At 43.3% G+C, this 19,630-nt stretch overlaps 1 protein-coding gene and 1 pseudogene across 1 annotated transcript; both read right to left on the bottom strand.

The window, feature by feature from the left end:
• Positions 1–129: 129 nt before the first annotated feature.
• LOC133891054 (cysteine-rich receptor-like protein kinase 6) lies at positions 130–6,347 on the bottom strand. The gene is made up of 7 exons (XM_062331747.1): positions 5,393–6,347; positions 2,293–2,424; positions 1,926–2,056; positions 1,645–1,855; positions 1,319–1,556; positions 1,058–1,238; positions 130–981 (listed from the first exon to the last, which is right to left on the bottom strand). Exons 1-7 carry the CDS (start codon positions 6,237–6,239, stop codon positions 646–648), a joined length of 2,076 nt encoding a protein of 691 aa, XP_062187731.1. The 5' UTR covers positions 6,240–6,347; the 3' UTR covers positions 130–645.
• Positions 6,348–10,860: 4,513 nt separating this feature from the next.
• On the bottom strand, positions 10,861–18,509 carry LOC133890873 (cysteine-rich receptor-like protein kinase 6; annotated as a pseudogene).
• Between the last annotated feature and the right edge of the window lie 1,121 nt (positions 18,510–19,630).

Below are 19,630 nucleotides of genomic sequence, written 5' to 3'. Positions count from 1 at the left end.
AGCGAAAATTTATAATAATAAATAATAGATTAAGAAGCACCATGTAACTCAATATTGTCGCATAGGCAAGACGTAACATATAAGCAAGGCAAATCTATTCTGATTTTAGTTTGACTACCTAATGCACGATTTTAGTAGTTGATCAAAACATATACAAATCAAACCAATACATATATACAATACGGGTACAAGTTTAGAGTATTAAAAAAATGCTAACCTCATAAAAAATCTAAAGAGATTAATAATCAAATATTGTCGAGATAAAATATTGCGGTGAGATCACCTTGCTAGTTTCTTAATGCAGACGGCGCTAAAAGAGCCATACCAGGTGTCCTAACCCCCTGTTTTGGCTCCTCCAAGAACGTCATCAAGGTGGCCTGACCCAGTCGTGCCCTCTATGCCCAACTCTTCGATATGGTTGAACCAAACCAGGTTCGTGATACTCCCAAGCTAGTCCAAACCTCATCTACCTCAAACTAGTGAGACCATTTGATCTAGCTCTTGATTTATTCTTAACTGTTACAGCAGTGGAAACATAGCTCAGAATTCAGTTATACAAATGATAGGGCCTTGCCTGCAACCCACTAAGTTTATTGCTATAATAACAATCCAATTGCCCTGAAAACATGCAAATTACTTCAGGACTCATCTTGGTTCCAGTTCTGTAATTGACACCTCATTCATTGACATGGCCTCTGACTTAGCGGTGGACTGGGAAGCTGTAGGATATGATTCAGAATAAACCCTTGAGTAGGCGCCGCTCTTGGGAATAAAAAACAATGGCCTCAATGGAGCCTGGAGAGAGACAGTGCCGCTGCTAAGCATGACGTTTACTGTTGACATCATCGGTCTATCTACCGGGTTATCCTGAACACACAATAGTCCGATATGAACACACTTCAGCATCTCTGCAGGAGCATTGCCTCTCAGAGATGAATCAATGATCTCAACAATTGTTCCTGTGCTCCAATGCTCCCATACCTGCATCAAATGCATGTGTTAGCATTTTTGCAGCGAGTTACTTGTGTAGAGAGTTTGGGAATAATTTTAGACTTGCCAGATTTAAGAGATCAATAGATTGCTCGATGTTAAAAGAGAGATCAACAGATTGCTCGATGTTAAAGGAGCTGCTTCTTCTTCTTCCAGTTAAGATTTCTAAAAGCAAGACGCCAAAGCTGAAGACATCTGACTTTATAGAATAATGGCCACGCATGGCATATTCTGGTGACATATATCCACTGCAACACGAAGAGGAAGTCGCTATAGTTAATGTGCCATTATATTGTCTTCAGGGTATTTTATTTTGGACTATACTTACTATGTTCCGACAACACGATTTGTGACCTCCCATGATTGATCTCCTCCAAATAGTCTAGCCAAGCCAAAATCTGCAATCTTAGGAGTATAATCAGAATCTAATAGGACATTGCTCGCTTTGAGGTCTCGGTGAATAATCTTCAACTGAGAATCTTCATGGAGATACTGTAAGCCTCGAGCAATTCCATTTATTATCTTGAATCTCTTTCCCCAATCTAGCTCCTTACTTTTCTCATGATCTGGCAGTTGAACAAGAAACCTCATGTCATGAATGTTCAATTTTTGTAGTACTTATGCTACTGAAAACAGATTGTCACAAAATAGTACCAAAAAGAATGGTGTCGATGCTTCTGTTGGGCATGTATTCATACACAAGCAGTTTCTCATGTTCTTGCAAGCAAACACCAACAAGCCTAACAAGATTCTTGTGTTGAAGCTTGGCAACCAAAACAAGCTCATTTTTCAGCTCTTGTATTCCTTGCCCTGAACTTTGCGAGAGCCGCTTCACTGCTATTTGTTGACCATCAGGAAGAATACCCTGCATAAGTGTGAACTTTCAGTTGTTGAAACTGAAAAAACTTTATGAAGTGAAATGGTATGAGTGGCACCTTATAAACTGCACCAAAACCTCCTTCACCGAGCCTATTGCTCTCGGCAAAGTTATCAGTTGCAGCACGTAGTGTTGATATATCAAGAAGAAGTGAGTCGATGTTTTCAATGTTCTCAGGATTATTTGAATCTGTCAGAAAATTAGAAAAAACAAGTATATAGTGACAGTTTATAAAGGAACTGAGCAATTTCTGTAATATATAACCTCCTTCGAATTCACGAGTTAATAAATGTAAAATAGCCAAAGAAAACCAAGTATATGAAAGTACTATTTACTGGTGATCCCTGTTAGTATGTTAAATAGCCTAGAGGTTCATTCATTATCTTGCGATCTGTTCACAACTCCAAATTGTCAAGGCAACTTACAAGATGGTATATGCTCTCTTGCTGGTATTCTCCTCCTCAAGAAACAGAGACAAACCATAGTGATAGCTAGCATTGCAGCAACTATAGGCAATGCAATTGCTAGAACAATTCCTGTTTTGTCTCTCGTTCTTCCTGTAAACAGAAAACTCTAGATGATGACAGTATGCAGCATAACTTAATAAGAATTCAAGAATCATCTGAAGCACTTGATAGAAAATACATTTAACTACAGTCAAGCTTCTTCTCAAAAGATAAATAAACTCAAGCACTAAGAAGCTTAGTGCAGCTAGGCCCATACATTATGGAAAGCAACTAGCAGTGTGGCACTTGACAATATGTTATTCAGGATAAGTTCCAACAGACAAAAACAAAGATAACTTTATCACACAATTTCAACATCTGCAGCCCTTTTCCGAATTAGCAAATCTTTGACGAAACCATGGGATCGTATAAACATTTAACTTTCTGTTGTGCCTACTTATGCACATTGGAAACAGAACTAACCACATTGCTTTGTAGAGTCTGACCTCACCATACTAAAATAGAAAACACATGCAGCAATGTGGAGTGCGCCCGAAATGTTAAGGTCAAGTGGCCAATTTTTCCTACATGATTTCTACAAGAGTAATTTACAAGGGTTGGGGGGGGGGGGGCTTCTGGTGTACAAGGTTGCTTTGTGTTCTCCTCGAAATCAATCGTAGTTCCTACATATTTTCAATATTTTTTTCCATTCATAGACTATCAAGATGCATAAGGGCACGCACAAAGGGGTGATGTTAGCTGTCTATAAGGATTGCCACCTAGGATTTCTAATGAGGTGGAGGATGTTTAATGAAGAGAGAGAATAAGGTTCTTTTGAGCAAGAGACAGTCTATCCAAACAAAACCAAATGTCATTTATTATGGGCAGAAACTAAAAGACAGTGGGTTGCATGAGTTGTCTTTTAAGCTGTCTCTAAGTTATGTAGATTGTGTTATAGACAGCGGTTGTCTCAATTGTTGTACATGCCCTAACTGGACTATTTTGGGATTTTAGACAACAGACACCGCCGTATTTGAGAAAATAGACAGCATGTTGGCGTATTTACAAATTTAGCATCCGTATTCGGAATCTCAAACACCGAAAACTGACTTTCGGTAACTCAGAATCCGAAAACAGCCCGGCCCCACAATTTTCGGCAACTCAGTTACCGAATACGGTACTGTTCACCGTATTCGGCAACTTAGTTGCCGAAAACACTGTAAACAGTGCCGTATTCGGCAACGTATTCGGAAACTGAGTTGCCGAATACGGCCTCTGCATGCACCGGCGCCCGGAAGCTACAGGAAAGAAGCTAGCAAGCAAAAGTGTATAAAAGTGCATGTTTTTTATTTAATTCACGATTTTTTTGAAAATACAAAAATAGTTCAAAAATTCTAAATGTTTTCATGATCAAACTAGAGATCACCAGCAACCCATTTTAATTAGTTTGGTCTAAAAAGTCTGAGCCAATATTTAATTAGAATTCTCCAAATAAATCAACTTTTATAAATTCTAGCAATATTTAATGCCTCAAATAATTTCTAAAAAATCTAGAAAAAATCACTAATATTGTTATAATATTGTTATAATGTGATATACTAATTTATAAAAATATTTCCATCCCTATGTTATTTAGTGTAAAAGTGAGTTCCTTTGTAATGCTTCGTTTATATGCATTTTTATCATTTCATGTGATATTCTCTTTTTAATTCAATTTGAATAAAAATAATGCAACATGCACAAAATTTTGGTTCTCATATTAATATTAAGCCTTTGTAATGCTCTATTTATATTTTTTTTATCATTTCATGCCATATTATCTTTTTAATTCAATTTGAATAAAAAATTCAAACATGCACAAAACCTTGGTTCTCAGATTAATATTAAAGCATTTATAGAATTTTTTATTCAAATTTAATTAAAAAGATAATATGGCATGAAATGATAAAAAATATATATAAATGGAGCATTACAAAGGCTTAATATTAATATGAGAACCAAAATTTTGTGCATGTTGCATTATTTTTATTCAAATTGAATTAAAAAGAGAATATCACATGAAATGATAAAAATGCATATAAACGAAGCATTACAAAGGAACTCACTTTTACACCAAATAACATAGGGATGGAAATATTTTTATAAATTAGTATATCACATTATAACAATATTAGTGAATGTTTCTAGATTTTTTAGAAATTATTTGAGGCATTAAATATTGCTAGAATTTATAAAAGTTGATTTATTTGGAGAATTATAATTAAATATTGGCTCAGAATTTTTGGACCAAACTAATTAAAATGGGTTGCTGGTGATCTCTAGTTTGATCATGAAAACATTTAGAATTTTTGGACTATTTTTGTATTTTTAAAAAAATCATGAATTAAATAAAAAACATGCAGTTTTATACACTTTTGCTTGCTAGCTTCTTTCCTGCAGCTTCCGGGCGCCGGCGCATGCAGAGGCCGTATTCGGCAACTGAGTTGCCGAATACGGTGAACAGTGTTATATTCGGCAACTGAGTTGCCAAAAATTATGGGGCTGGACTGTTTTCGGATTTTGAGTTACCAAAAGTCAGTTTTCGGCGTTTGAGGTTCCGAATACGGATGCTAAATTTGTAAATACGTCAACATGTTGTCTATTTTCTCAAATACGGCGGTGTCTGTTGTCTAAAATCCCAAATTTACCACCCTAACTGTGTTCTTAAGAACTACCCAATTAAGAATTGGTCCCTATTTCCCGTCAAACAAGTGGTAAATGATAGCGACGGGACTCCAGAGATGTCAAGGTAAGCAAACCGGCGTTACCAAATCTGTTGACAATCATGTACTAGTTCCTAAAGAATTAAAATCCCAGAAATCAAGAATTTTGTTGTTCGCTTCAAATTACCAGTTCAACAGTAGTACGGAACTAGTACGCGACAACAATGGGGAGAATTTGCGACTATTGGCCGTGCGCCGATTCATGTTTTTCTTTTGTGTTTTTGAGACACAAATTGTTATGTTTCTTCTCCCTGTTCTAGAATCTCAATCCAAACAAAAACCTGCAAATTAGGCGAATTTTGTGTCCGACATCTCACCTTGTGGGGTCGCCGTCGGCGTCACGTTAAATGGCGGAGGAGTCGGTGCGGGCGCCGGCGCCGGGGCCGGCGGCGCTGGCAGCCGCAGCGTCGGGCCGCCGGTGAAGAAAGGATACACCTCGTACCTGAAATTGCACCGCATCCCGAGAATCCTGCCGCCCTGCCTCCCGCTGAGGTACTGCGGCATCATTCGAATTTTATCCCCAAGGCAGCTCCGGCAGTCGGCCGGCGACATGTCCGGCGTGCACTGCGCGAGCCCGTAGATGGTGGGGTCGATGCTGTCGAAGCCCTCCTCCCCCGTGGCGAACCTCCTGGACGAGTTCACCGCCGCGTAGTCGGCGGTGGCGTTGAGGAGCAAGCTGACTGCGGCGTCGAAGACCCGCACCGGCGAGCTTACGTTCTGCGTGTTCATGAGGATGAAGTCGTTGTCGTTGGTGATGGTGGTGGCGAGAAAGTTCTGGTTGGAGAAGCGGAGGTAGCAGGTGTCGTAGTAGACGGCGGCGTCCTTGTCGAAGGCGCACAGCTGCTGCGCGTCCTGGAAGGCGGTGGCGACGCAGGACCCGCAGGCCGTGGCGTTGGCGTCCCCGCGGCAGAGCGTGAGCGCGTACACGATGTCCGGGACGGACCCGAGGGTGGCGGTCGCGAAGAGGGTCCGGGAAGCGTTCTTGGGGAGCGTGGCGGCGAGGCGCTGGATGTTGGCCTGGTAGGTGCTGTTCGCCGTGTAGTTGCCGCTTTTCCCGCACTCCTGCCATGGCCCCTGCGCGTCCGCCAGCGGCGCCAGGAGGGCGGCGAAGAGGGCGAGGAGGAGGCCCGCGGAGACGCCGTGGCGGCGCGCTCCCGCGGCCATGGTGCCGTGGGCCTGCGTCGGCTCGTGAGTTGTGTGGCGGTGACTGGTGAGCGGCGAAGAGGAGCAGTGAAGTCGTAGGGGTTTGGCAGTTTGGCACACGCACACCTGACCTGATAAGGAGAATGATTTGACTAGTACTGTGGAGCCCACCTGAGTATTCGTTTGACCACGTGGGTCACGCCGTGGATGACAAGCGGGGCCCACTTTGTGCACCTGTCAAGCACTTGCTGGCGCGGCGGTATCAGCTTTCGTCGGGGAAGCCGAGGAGTGGAAAAGACGTCACAGGAAAAACGTGAGTTTGTTACGGGACGTGTCGTGTTCCGTCTCAAAAGGGAGTCACTTGATCGGTTCGTAGCTCCGTTTTTGACCGGTAGCGATGAAAATGAAAATCGTAAATCTCCATATTTTGGATATTATTTTTGAATTTTTTACTGTGGAAGTTGAAAACGATGTATCAGAAGAATGAAAACGGAAACGATAAATTTTGCAAAAACCATATAGACCATTTTTGATCGTTTTAGATTCTTCTGTTTTAAGTTAGAATTAGCATTGAGAATTCTAGTATCTCCTTTGTTCCTCCCAACCTGTTATCCCGTATATCTAGTCACTCGGGCTCTATCGTAATCCCGTATAACCATTTTAGTCGATAAGGTGCCAAACCCTAAAGGGATGGTTGCCACCGCCGAAGCTCCTCCATGCGCGAGGCTACTTGTAGTCTCATCTCTCCTCCACCTCCTAAATCTCATATGTCAGATCCACTACCTCATCTCGATACCCTTCTTAGTTATGTACTAACAATTCTAAGAACCTCGACGATGTCCTCGTCGCCACCGACTGCACCGCCATCACCGCGTGGCTCGTCCCCGTCGCCACGCTCCCATCGTTGCACGATGTTCCCGTGTTGCTCAAGGACAACATCGCTAGCGAAGGGGCGTTGAATGTGACAACCGAGTTGCTCGCCATGGTCGGATTGCGCTCTACATGCGACGCTGGCATGGTTGAGCTACTCCGGCGTGCAAGCGCGGTTGTCCCGGGCACCGTCAGCCTCAACTAGTGGTGCAATTTCCACTACCCGGCATCCCCGCTGGCTGGAGCGCCCGTAGTGTCCAGGGCACAATCCGTCGCTCCCCCTTCCTTACCTCTTCCATTTCTCTGGAATGCTTGTCCTTATTTCCAATTGGTTTCTTGCAGCCACTAGAAGCAATGTTGCAATGGCAATGCCGGCTTATTTAGGGTTGGTGGTGCAGAATCCGTACGTGCTGTCAGCGACTTCGTGCTCCTCAAGCAGCGGGTCAACGATTGTAGCAGCTGCAAACCTGGCGGCGGTGACGATTGGGATCGAGACATATGGCTCCATCATGTGCCCGTCCAGCTACAACTCTGTCGTTGGGATCAAGCCCATCATTGGCCTCACACTTGTATTCTACTTCTGCACTAACAAATATGGTTGATATTGCTTTAACTTGGCACAAAGGGCAGAAAGGGGGCTTGTAGGCATACATGATTTATTAAGTTTATTCGTCTTGCAAATAAAAGTAGGAACCTTGTTGGCAGGAAGAATTTTGGGCTTGTATTTTGTAAATTGTAATGTAGTCTTTAAGCTACGGTTTAGTGCTTTCGGGTTTGAATTATCGATTCCCAATTGTTCCATACCTGCTACATGCTCCCCATCAGATTTTCTGGTTCCTAGTATCTTCAGATAACCACCTTTCAGCTTTCAGTTAAGGTGAAGATGATACTTACATCAGTTAGGAGATTCACTACTTTATCCGAATAATCAGAACTACTGTTCCTTCTTTCGGTTATAATCTCCAGGACTAAAACGCCGAAGCTAAAAACATCGATCTTTGGTGATACATTTCCAAACAAGGCGTATTCTGGTGCCATATATCCACTGCAAAAGAATAGTAATTAGGCTCAGACTCAAGTATTGAAACAAATTAGGCATGACTCTAGAAGGTACACTAATGTCATATGCGGTATTTCAGGATTCAGTTAGGTGTATGAGCTTACTATGTTCCGGCCACACTTGCTGTCTTAGTCTGAGTCTGACCACCTCCTAGCAGCCTAGCCAATCCGAAGTCTGCAATTTTTGGGTTCATGTTTTCGTCAAGATGTTATTTTCTTTCAAATCCCGGTGAATGATCCTTATGCTTGAATCTTCGTGAAGGTACAATATTCCCTTGGCGATTCCAAGAATGATATTGTACTACTGCTCCCAATTTAGAATTTCTCTCCTACTAGTATCTTTTTCAACAAAACATGTGACTAGAATTAAAGAGAGTTTGGTCATACAGAATATATACAATGCCAATTTACACTTATGCAAGAAGTTATCTAATAACGACAACTTCTAATTGTTTGTACTAGTCTTGTCTGCAACTAGCTTGCCAGAAATGCTACAGTGAATATTCTGCTACCCATGGTGCTCATGCTAATTCAATTGCTCATGCTAATTCAATTCTCACAATTTTCTTGGCATGGTTGATTTCAATTTTTAAATGTAGTTTCCAAACACCATCATCATGTACACCTGAGAAACCAAGTTGTAATGTGCATTGGTTTTCTTGTGATGAGTGATTGATATTGTCATTTATTTGGTTTGATGATCTTCGGTTTTGCATGAGCTTTGATGTGATTCGAATTGATTTGAGATTTCATTTGAGCATGGACTAATTGGAATTGGAGTTGGAGATATGTGTTTGCTTGTCTCATGGTGTGCAGGTGATGGATGCAACTTGGCGGTCGACGGCGGGATGATCGGGGCCAAGCGGAGTGCTTGGTGCCAGACGATTAAGGAGGCCGGGTGGAATCAATAGTGATCCTAGCTGAACACGTTGAGGTCAAGCAAAGCATTGAAGGTGGATGGAGACGGCATGTTGATAAAGTCAAGCGAAGGGGATGCCGATGCAAGTGACAAGGCGGTCCGAGGGATCGGGAGCGGGAGAGACTTGCCAGCGGTCAGGATCGCATGCGGAGTACACGCATCGACATCGAAGCGCTTGCTTAAGGTGTAAGTAAGGCGGCGAGTCACGCTTTGAGAAGCGTGCAGGCGGTTTCGCGGTTTGGCCTCAAAACCGTGGGAGGACTTGAACACTTCTCTCGCTTGTTCTGAGCCCCCGACCACACGTTGAGCCCTTGACCACACCTACTGACAACGCCAACGATTAGCACAGTCTGGAAGCAATGGCCAAGTGTGAGCTTAGGTTCGCGGTCGAGCGAGAGATCCTGCAAAGCGATTTTCGAGGTCCGTTGGCCCTTCTACCATTAAGCCACATGTAGTTCCAGACTAGCCAAGTGGGACTCGACCAGCTGACTCCTGCGTGGTTTGCAAACCTATTTTCGTGATCAGTTGTTGGCAGTGAAGGGAGATTTGGAGCAAGTGATGAGGACGATCAGCAGTGGGCGCGTGTGACAGCGTAACTAGTCACATCAACTGGTTCTTGGCAGCCTCCAAGGAGGCGGGTGCGCTCGAGCAGAAGCTACGTGGGAACATCAGCGACCACTTGTTTGTGACCGCACTCCATGGCGCCTGCCTTGCCTTTACTTATGTAAGCGAGCATTTCCCCGACCTGGACCTTATTCTGACAATCTCTAAAGGTTTTGTCGGCGTCCGGAAGACCATTGGGTAGCTTCACGACCTTACAGGGTCATTTCTTTCTGCAGCTCAGTCTTTGCATTGGTCCGTCTGGTTTGACCCGCTGAGGGGCAACTTCAGATCCTAGGGACACTGAACAAAATTGTTAAAAACAGCCCTCGGGCAGTACCTGAGTTGTTATTTTGCAAAGTATGGACCTGTTTTTATATAAACTTTCCCTGTTAGTTTTTCATTGCTTGTTATACTTAAGGGGGGATAGAGGCTTCTGTATTGCATGCCAGTTAGGTTCGTGCCGCTTAGGACAACCCTTGGTATGGCAAGTCTTTCGGTGGCGACCAACGCTCTACCCAAGTTAGGACTTGTGGCTTCGCGGTCGTTACCCCCAGCCGCCAATATCCTTGAAACTGTGTGAGTGGCAATTCGAATCCCCACTTAACCGGTTTGGTACTCACCACATGAGTGCACAGGCAACATAGCTATCCGTATGGAAAAACAGGAAAAAAGGTGGAAAATCCTACAAAACAGAGAGTTGGTTTATTAAATTGAAAAACTTACGAGCCATGTTCCACGCTCGTCTAAAAGACCCTACAAAATAGGAAAACAGGCCTATCTTCGAGCAGCTCCAGACATAGAACTTGCACAACTAGGCTATGTTCCAAAAGTTGTGCTCTTTGTTTAGGTATTTTATTTTTATAATAATTTGATTTTTTTTTTCTACATCTATATTTGATATGGATCCTTCTTTTTTCTATTCTAACCCTAATTTCAATTATTATTTATTTTATTTGGACCATTTATTTAGATATTTTGCTTCCCAAACCATACGTAAATCGAACTGTTAATTTTTCATAATTTAATTACAGATTTAGCTATTTATTAATCGTATTTGATATGGACTCTTTGATTTAATCTAGACCGTTAGATGTTCATAACAATGAGTGATCTAGATTTTTTTTTTATTAATGTGGTAATTTTATAACCTTGAGAGCAAACATAATTATTCTTTTTAACACTCAAATAATAATATAATAGATGAGAAACCAAGAAGGATGCAGTACATGCATATATGATTATAGGTTGCAATAATGAGGAACAACATGTGGCAGCGGTTACAACTTGCAAATACCTGCTTATACAGCCATTTTTTTGTCATTGCTTGTAAGTTGTAAAATATCTACCGGTTGTAATCTAGGATACATCCTGCGTGTAGGGCCTTTCCCAGCTTCAAGTGTTTTTTTTTTTTAATTTGGGCAACAGCAGTAATAGAAGATTCACCATTACCATGGGACTTATCTCGCCTCAAGTTCAGAAATTGAAACTTTGTTCTCTGACACAGGCGATATGCATGTGGACTGCAAAATTGCTCGTCCTCGATACGCTACCGAGTACATGTCCGAGCTGACGCCACTCTTTTGGAAGCAAAATGCTGGCCTGGATGGAGCTTGGAGGGGCACAGTGCTGCTGCTAAGCATGCGATTCACAGTTGACATCATCGGCCTATCCGCGGGGTTGTGTTGAACGCACAGAAGCCCGATGTGGATGCACTTCAGCATCTGGTCTGCGCTAGGATGGCTGCTCAAGGATGAATCCATGATCTCCGCAACTGTTCCCATCGTCCAGTGCTCCCACACCTGCATTAGATAGCGGAATTGCTCCACAATCATCGCTGCGACTTGCAAGATGTATCTGTGGTATAGAATTTGTCACAGCCTATGCGCTCACCGAACTAAGGAGATGATCATACTGCTCAGAGTCATAGGAGCCACAGTTTCTTCTCCCCGCGACAATCTCTAAAATCAAAACGCCGAAGCTAAACACATCTGACTTGATAGAGTAATGCCCACACATAGCATACTCAGGGGCCATGTAACCACTGCAACAAGAACATTGTGTTACTCCCGTATATCTTTATAAGGGCAGGGTTTTCAACACTTACTAGGTTCCGACGACACGATTTGTGACATCTCGTGATTGGTCATTTCCAAATAGTCTTGCTAAGCCGAAATCTGATATCTTGGGATTGAATTCAGAGTCTAACAGAACATTGCTCGCTTTGAGGTCCCTGTGAACTATCTTCAGTCGAGACTCTTCATGAAGATACTGCAAGCCTCGAGCAATCCCATTGACTATCATAAATCTCTTCTGCCAATCTAGCCCATTGCTCTTATTAGGATCTGTTAGATGGAAAAAAGAAATCTTAAAGAGATGCACACAATAATTTTCAGTTTCACCGTTGCTAAATGATGGTGAGTAGCAAAAAGAAAGGTGTCGAGGCTTTTGTTGGGCATGTATTCATACACAAGTAACTTTTCATGTTCTTCCAAGCAAACGCCGACAAGCCTCACCAAGTTCTTGTGTTGAAGCTTGGCAACCAAAACAAGCTCCGTTTTCAACTCCTTTATTCCTTGTCGAGAACTCTGTGAGAGCCTTTTCACTGCTATCTCTTGACCATTAGGGAGGATTCCCTGTACAAATGGAGATATTGACTCACTAAAACTGTAAAAGTATATAACGTGTTAATTTATATGTGTGTATATGAGAAATAGGGTCAGGTAGGTTAGTTTTCTATGTTTGGGGCTACTTTAGCTCGTGGCCAATTTAGCTCCTGTACATGTACAAAACCTTCACCCTGGTCCAGTGTTTGGAATAGAATGCTATTTTTAAATTCCCGAATAATACTTGAGCAGAACAAACACATGTATAAATAATCAATATCATTAGCACCTTATAAACCGCACCAAACCCTCCTTCGCCGAGCTTTTTCCCTTCATCAAAGTTCTCCGTTGCGGTTCGTAGAGTTGGTAGATCAATAATGAGCGAATCGATACTTTGTACATCCTCTGGATTTGTTAAATCTATCATAACAGAACAAGTACTAAATTTTGGTCTACATCAATGCAGTTCCAATTTTCATATGAGAATGATGTCAATGCCGCAAAAAAATAGTTTTGGTTGTGTACAATATTGAAAATTGAGACCATTTCCGCTTTGTTCTAACTGTAAACAATAGAATCACTTACCTAATAGTGATGGCTTTCCTGCTGGTTTCCTCGTCCTCCTCCAGAGACAACAGCAAACTACTATAATAGTCGGCATCATGACGACTATAGGAAGTATAATAGCTAGAACTCTACCAATTCTGTTTCCTGAAAGGCATCATTCAATTTCAGGCACATTATGAAGAATTCAACAATAATCTGAAGTATATAATGCATCTGCCTTTCGAAGCACATATTTGGCTCTATTCAATTGGCCACGGCACTATAAAGGGCCTGCCCCATGCTATGGCCCAAGTCCGTCCCTGGATATAATGGAGTATAAGTGTATAACATATTAACTCAAAACGATGTTGTATTTGACAAAAGGAGACTCCTTTGCAGGTTATCTTCATGTGCACCAATTGGTTACAAACATGGTCCTTACTTCACAAGGAGAAAGCATATGATATGGCGCACATGATGTATCGAGAGCGTTGTCACAAATTCTTTGCCAAGCAGGGATGTAGATTTAACAAGCTGTGTATGGATTAACGATTTGTTCTTTTTTTTCTTACACAAGGCTTGTTGAACTTAGTTTCTTCTCAGATTTTTGCTGCAACAATATAATAAGTTAACGGTTCTGTACATCTCCTGATACAGAGATTGGAAGTTGTTCTTCCATTATTGAAAATAAAGTATATGGTACTAACTTGTTTTCCCAATTTCTTCCCCATTGTTGTACAAAGCAAAAGCTGCAGAGTTCATAGTCCTTTCTAATATAAGAAAACAATAAAAAAAACCTTAACAATGTTGACACTCATTAGTTCTTTACTTTGGTTTACATCATGTACTTTTTTATAATAAAAGTATAACTTTCGGTCTCTGCAACAACTAGAAATGCACGTAGGCATCAAATTCATATACTTAAACCAAGCATTGTTTCTATGCATCGAATAAAATCAAATCAGGTAAATTGTCAGAATTATATTATGTAAATGGATTGGATTGAGTCTATATTAAGTGTTCTTTTCTTCAGAAAACCTCATTGCTTTCTACCCCCATGAATTACCAAATTCCTATGTTGTAAAGAATGAAGGGGTGCGCATGAACGCAGAGAAGATAGCATTATTCCTCCAAATTCACCTCCTCTTGTGGCCGTTGCTGTCACGTTCACCATCGCTTTTATGGAGATTGCTTTTATGGTTAGCATTCAGCCAGGATGCAGAACTGGCCAGGACTCGGGGTGTGACACCCATTCGAAATTCCAGCCCAGCTCAGCTCATTGGTTCCTGCCCAGTCTCCGAATGCAGCGCAGCCCAGCCTAAACCCCCGCGCTCTCTCACTGACACCTGGGGCCCGCTTGTCAGCGCGTTCGTCTCCACACCGCGCTGCGCCCACGCCTGCGCTCTCTCCCGCAACCGCCGTGCGCACGCCGTCCGCTTTCGCCGGCATGCTCCGCCCCTCGCGCTCACGTATCCGCAACGGCAGCGCTTCCCCCTCACCTATAAAGTAGCCCTGCAGTGTGCTGCCGCCCCACCTCCCCAATTCGCCGAAAGTTCGAGCGCCATAGCTGCCGTCGCCGAGCTCACCGAGCAAATCCACCACGCCCGAGCTTTCCCCTCCGCGTCTGAGCGCACCGCCGGTTTTGCCGAAGCCTGTGGAGCCCATTTCCCCACTCGTCGAAGCCTCCCAGCCGCTGGAACCGAGCCTTCACCGAACGCCAGTAAGCACCGCCGCCCCCTCGCCGTCGTCAGCGCTATCCGAAGTATTTTTCAGTCGATTGACCCCTTCTTCGGCACCACGTGCTTCCCAGGAACCTTTCCCGACCGTCGATTTCAACTCCCTGTTGTTGCAGTCGTGATTTCACCGAGCTCCGACTTCCGTTGTCCGCTTTTGCCATCGCTAACCACCGTCAGGACCTCCCCGACCGTCGACAAGCTCTCGATGAAACTCCCCGTGCACCCCTCTTTGATTTCCGCCGCTTGCCATAGATTCTAGTGGCCCGTAGCGCGTTTTGGTGCGTCTCCGGCGAAATTCCAATGAAGTCCGAGGTGGTGCCGCCGACCTTCGGTCGCCGTCAGCCGCTGATCCTCCCCACCCAGTCTCGGCTGTCTGATCGTCAGTGAGTGGCCCAGATTAAAATGCCCCGTACCCTTTCGCCTACCAGTAGGAAACCGCCATGTGTCCTCTTTAGCCCAGTCGGATTAAGTGATCCACGTCAGCGCTACGTGTCGCCCGCGTGTCAGCCACGTCAGCCTGCTGACGCATTAAATGAATTTTCCAGTACGAAAATAATTCCTTAATTCCCAGAAAATAGGTAAACTTACATTTAGGCCCCTAGACTTTTCTGTTTTCACAAAAATACCCTTGATAGTTCTGTTTTATGCTTTTAGGCCCCTGAACTTTTAGATAATTGCAGATAGGTCCCTGAATTTACATAAGTCCCTAGAGCCTTTTGTATTCACAAATTAATTCCTGTAATCTTTTAGAAAAGCCCCTGTAGAGTAAAACTAGCATAACTTTTTCATGCGAGCTCCAATTTAGTTGATTTTTGCGCTCCCGAGATTATAGCAACGTGTATTGTCTTTTAGTAGCCATTTTAGAGTTATTTGCCCCTATTTTGTGTGCTGTACTTAGCTATTATGTTTGTTTGCTTTCCGGTGTGCGCTTTGGATTTAGGAGACGAGCAATGTGTCAGCCTTCAAGACCAAGCATTCGAAAACTTCGAGCAACCTGCGTTTGAAGGCAAGTATACTTGACCACTTTGATACCATTGTAGAATATTGTAGTTTTACTTTCCTTAGCTGCATATTTGTTTAATATGGAATCCCATGAGTAGGGTTTTACTATAATTTGTGTGACAATTCCTTGTAACCTCTGTTGGGTCATGGGACATGAAATGGGTAGCTATACTAGTGCAGTCAGGGTTGGAGTAAATATTAATTTTGACTAATGTATATGTAACAAGAATTTGAGGTATGGTAATCTTGTAGTAACTTGAAATAGGGATCCTAACTGGATGGTTAGTATGAGGTGGAGCTACACAGCAGGGATTGTGTATGTTCTTGTGTAGGATCCTAAGGACCGGTTTATGAAGTCGGTTACCTGGCATAACAACACAACCATGAGACCTATATGGGTACAACCTGGACAAGTAATTAGTGCCCTTCATATTCTGTACGCACCAATGATCAGTTAAGTGGCACAAGAGGGGGCATTTGCAGTGGATGGAATCCCTGTTAGCGATGAAACCTTAGTGGGTGCTTATAAATTTGGAGGCACTTTGTAATGGTCTTGTAGTGAGACCCCGGATCTACACCCCGGAAATGTAAAGCAAAACGAGAATCACGACTCGTGGGTAAAGTGTGCAAACTCTGCATAGTGAGAAAACTGATCGATCAGCCGTGCTCGCGGTTAAGAGCGGGCTTGAACTTCTTCATAATTAGTGGGGATTCTGAAGGGTTGGTTTGGGTAGTCGGGGGGTGGAACTCCCGATGAGTTGGTAGCCGGATATGGGATATCTGGTGAGTTTGGTAGTCAGATGAAATCTGATAAGCTATGTTCTTAATTTGTTGGAGTTATAACCTAGTAAATAAGTTGCTAAGTCTTTTGAGTCTTGTTTAGTTTGGCTTAGTCGTAGTTGTCTCGAGTCAAGCTTTTCCTTGTCATAAGCCTGCATGTTACTTTATGTACTCACGCTTGCCTTCTCCCAAACTTCCGGATGCTGCTTAGAAGGTGAAGCTTTCGAAGACTTTCCGAACGATGGTGCTAAATTCTAGAAGGAGGAAGGCGTCGCTCTGAAGACCATGTCATAGGCTGGTGTTTACCCCGGACAACGTCTATGGATGGATGGAAGTCCTGCTGCTGCTTGGAGATCTTTTAGTGTTTTCTTTTAGACCTACGGGTCTTTTTATAAGAAATATTTTTGTTATTAATGACACAGTTCATATTATCACTGATGATGTCACTATGTATATGAAAACTTTATCCTAACATACATATGAAATACATCTAATTTATTTCTTTGAAAACCGGATATGACACGGGGCACGTGTAAAGTTCCATGTTCCCAGTCAAGCAACTGATTGCTACGGGACTGCATAAAAGTCAAGATCAAACAAGGAAAATAGAAAACTAGCAGATATGTTTGTCATATATAACTTACTATTAACGCGTACCAGAATCTGTTCGTCGCTTACTTGTTTCCACATTTTTTTCCAATCGTTGTACAAAGCAATTACTTCAGTGTTGTTTTTAAACGAAAGAAAATAAACAATGAAAAGCCCTTCAACGATGTTGACACTCGTCAGTTATTTAATTTAGTTTGCTGCATACATACTTATGGAATTGAGGCTTCGTTCCAAATTCATGTCCTAAAATCAAACATCGTGTCTATGCTTTGAATCGAATAAAATCAGATAAAAATTTTCAGAGTTATATTGAGTTGATGTAGAAACAGAGGCAAGCGATAAGGTTCAAGGCTGCCAGAGTTGGCAGCACAACTGCAAGAACCACGCCGGGCACACTGTACTTTCTGCCCTCTGTGAATTAACGAATGAACATCAAGTCAAATAAGTTTTACAGATATTTTGAATTGGAAACCGATGACGGAAATTAGAATCGAAGAAAGGACCTAATTTTCAACTGACTAATCATTCATCACCCTGGCACGCGTGCACTAAACAAGTTTCCGTCACTAAATAATTTCGAGTCAGTTATTGTGGACCATGTTAGACGTTAGTTATGACACTCAAATAACTAAATAAACGCTTTAACTCACCTCCTCCGGCCGCCGCTGGTGTCTCGATTGCCGGAACTGGCGCCGGCGCTCCAGAGCTCGGTGATGCCAGCCGCACCATTGCCGGTCCATTGAAGAAGGGTGCGGTCTCGTACCTGTAGGTGCAGTTGACCCCAAGCACCCTGCCTCCGATATTGCTCTGGAACCCCACCAGCTCAGCCGCTACGATCTGAGCGAGGCACTTCCGGCACTGCGCCGGCGTCTGGTCCGGCGTGCACTGCGCCAGGCTGTACACCTTGGGGAACTCCTGGTTGAAGTCGGCCTCCCCGGTCGCGAACCACCGCGTGGAGTTGTTCGCGGCGTATTCGACGGTGGCGTTGATGAGGGTGGCCAGGAGGCTCTTGAACCGGGCCGGGTCCGAAGTGACATTCGCGTTGTTGTTGACGGTGTACGTGTCCATCGTCGGGCCGGTGTCGTCGCCGGGGAGGGTATGCACGTCGGAGTAGTGGAGCATGCAGGGGTCGTAGTAGATGGTGGCGTCCTTGTTGTAGGAGCAGTCGTTGGGCAAGTCGTGAAAGGCCTGGGTGAGGCAGCTGAAGCAGCTGCTGGCGTTGAAGTCGCCGCGGCAGAGCCCCATGGCCCAGATCTGCTCCGGGACGGCGCCGATGACGGCGGTGGTGAAGAGGTTCGGGGAGATGAAGGCGTTCATGGGAAGGGTTGCGGCGACGAGGTTGAGATTGGCCTGGTACGTGCTGTTGGGCATGAAGCTGCTGCTTTCGCCGCAAAATGGCCACGGGTAACCCGCAGCGCGCGTCGCGAGCAGCGCGACGGCGACGGCGGCGGCCACGGCCAGGAGGTGGCGAGCCATTGCCCACAGTGGTAGGAGAAAGTAAATTAGCAGGCAGCTTATGTAGACGCGGGGCAACACGCCAACCGCCGACAGCAGGAATTGGCAATGCAAGTTGCATACTGTCCGTTTTTTCCCACTGCCTTTGGCTACCTGTAAATAAATGACCCCTCAAAAGATCACAATTATCTGCTTGAATTGCTCCATAAATAATGTACCGTCGTTGAAGTTAATTGTTCAAATAATTATGATTTACACTTCATCATTTCGCAAAAAAGAGAGGCTTAAACATCACTAATGATTTGCATTAATCACAACTAGCGAGGACTGACACTCCCATTCAGCTTGCCGTGGAAATGACGAAATCCACATGGTCAAAAAGTCATGGAAAGGTTAATTCTGCCGACAGCAGCGCGTGGACGGACCGCTGAAATCACTGTACGGCTGGACTGCACCATTTCTCTCAGGATCACTACAGAGTCCAGGGCACTTGAGAGCCGATCAGGTTGGGTCAACCATGGAGGGAAAAGAAGTCGCGGAAAGTGGCGTGGAGTTTCCATGATCGTGCGTCGTTCGGTGGTCGCCAGCGGCCCGGGGAAAACAACTGGCGACCAATTTGCAGCCGCGGGAACGGGAGTGGACGCATCCTCGTGTAGTCAACTAGATCATGTCTAGTGTCTCCCGTAAAAAAAGAAGGTTCGTTTAGGTTACGTCTCTCCCGTAAAGAAGGGGTTATTTTAGGTACGTCTCTCCTGTAAAAAAAGTGTTATTTTAGTTATGTATAGTTAACACGTTATAATTTTAATCTATCAATATATTTTATTTTTTATTGAACTTTTGAAAAGATATAACTAGATTTGTTTTGAAAAAGTAATTTTAAAATATTACATTTTTGTTATATTATATATATTTTTATACTAATAATTAGTGGTCAAAGCAGTATCTTATTAACCATATCTATATTCAAACCATACCATTTGTTTTGCCAAAGGGAGTACTCTCTCTATATATAAAAGTAGCATTCCCTTCGGGTTTATATACTTGACGTTTTGACTAAGATTCGATTTTTAAAATTTTAAAACTTTGACCGTTAATAGCTTCTAAAATATTTACTTAAGGAATATAATAATATAATATTATGAAAATATTTTTTAAGATAAATTCACATGTATAATTTTTAGGTTTTCAAAGTAAATATTTTAGAAATGATTGTCTGTTAAAATTTTAAAA

This window comes from Phragmites australis, chromosome 14 (genome assembly GCF_958298935.1).
Source record: "Phragmites australis chromosome 14, lpPhrAust1.1, whole genome shotgun sequence".
NCBI classification, from domain to species: Eukaryota; Viridiplantae; Streptophyta; class Magnoliopsida; order Poales; family Poaceae; genus Phragmites; species Phragmites australis.
This window is presented reverse-complemented; position numbering and strand designations above follow the sequence as displayed.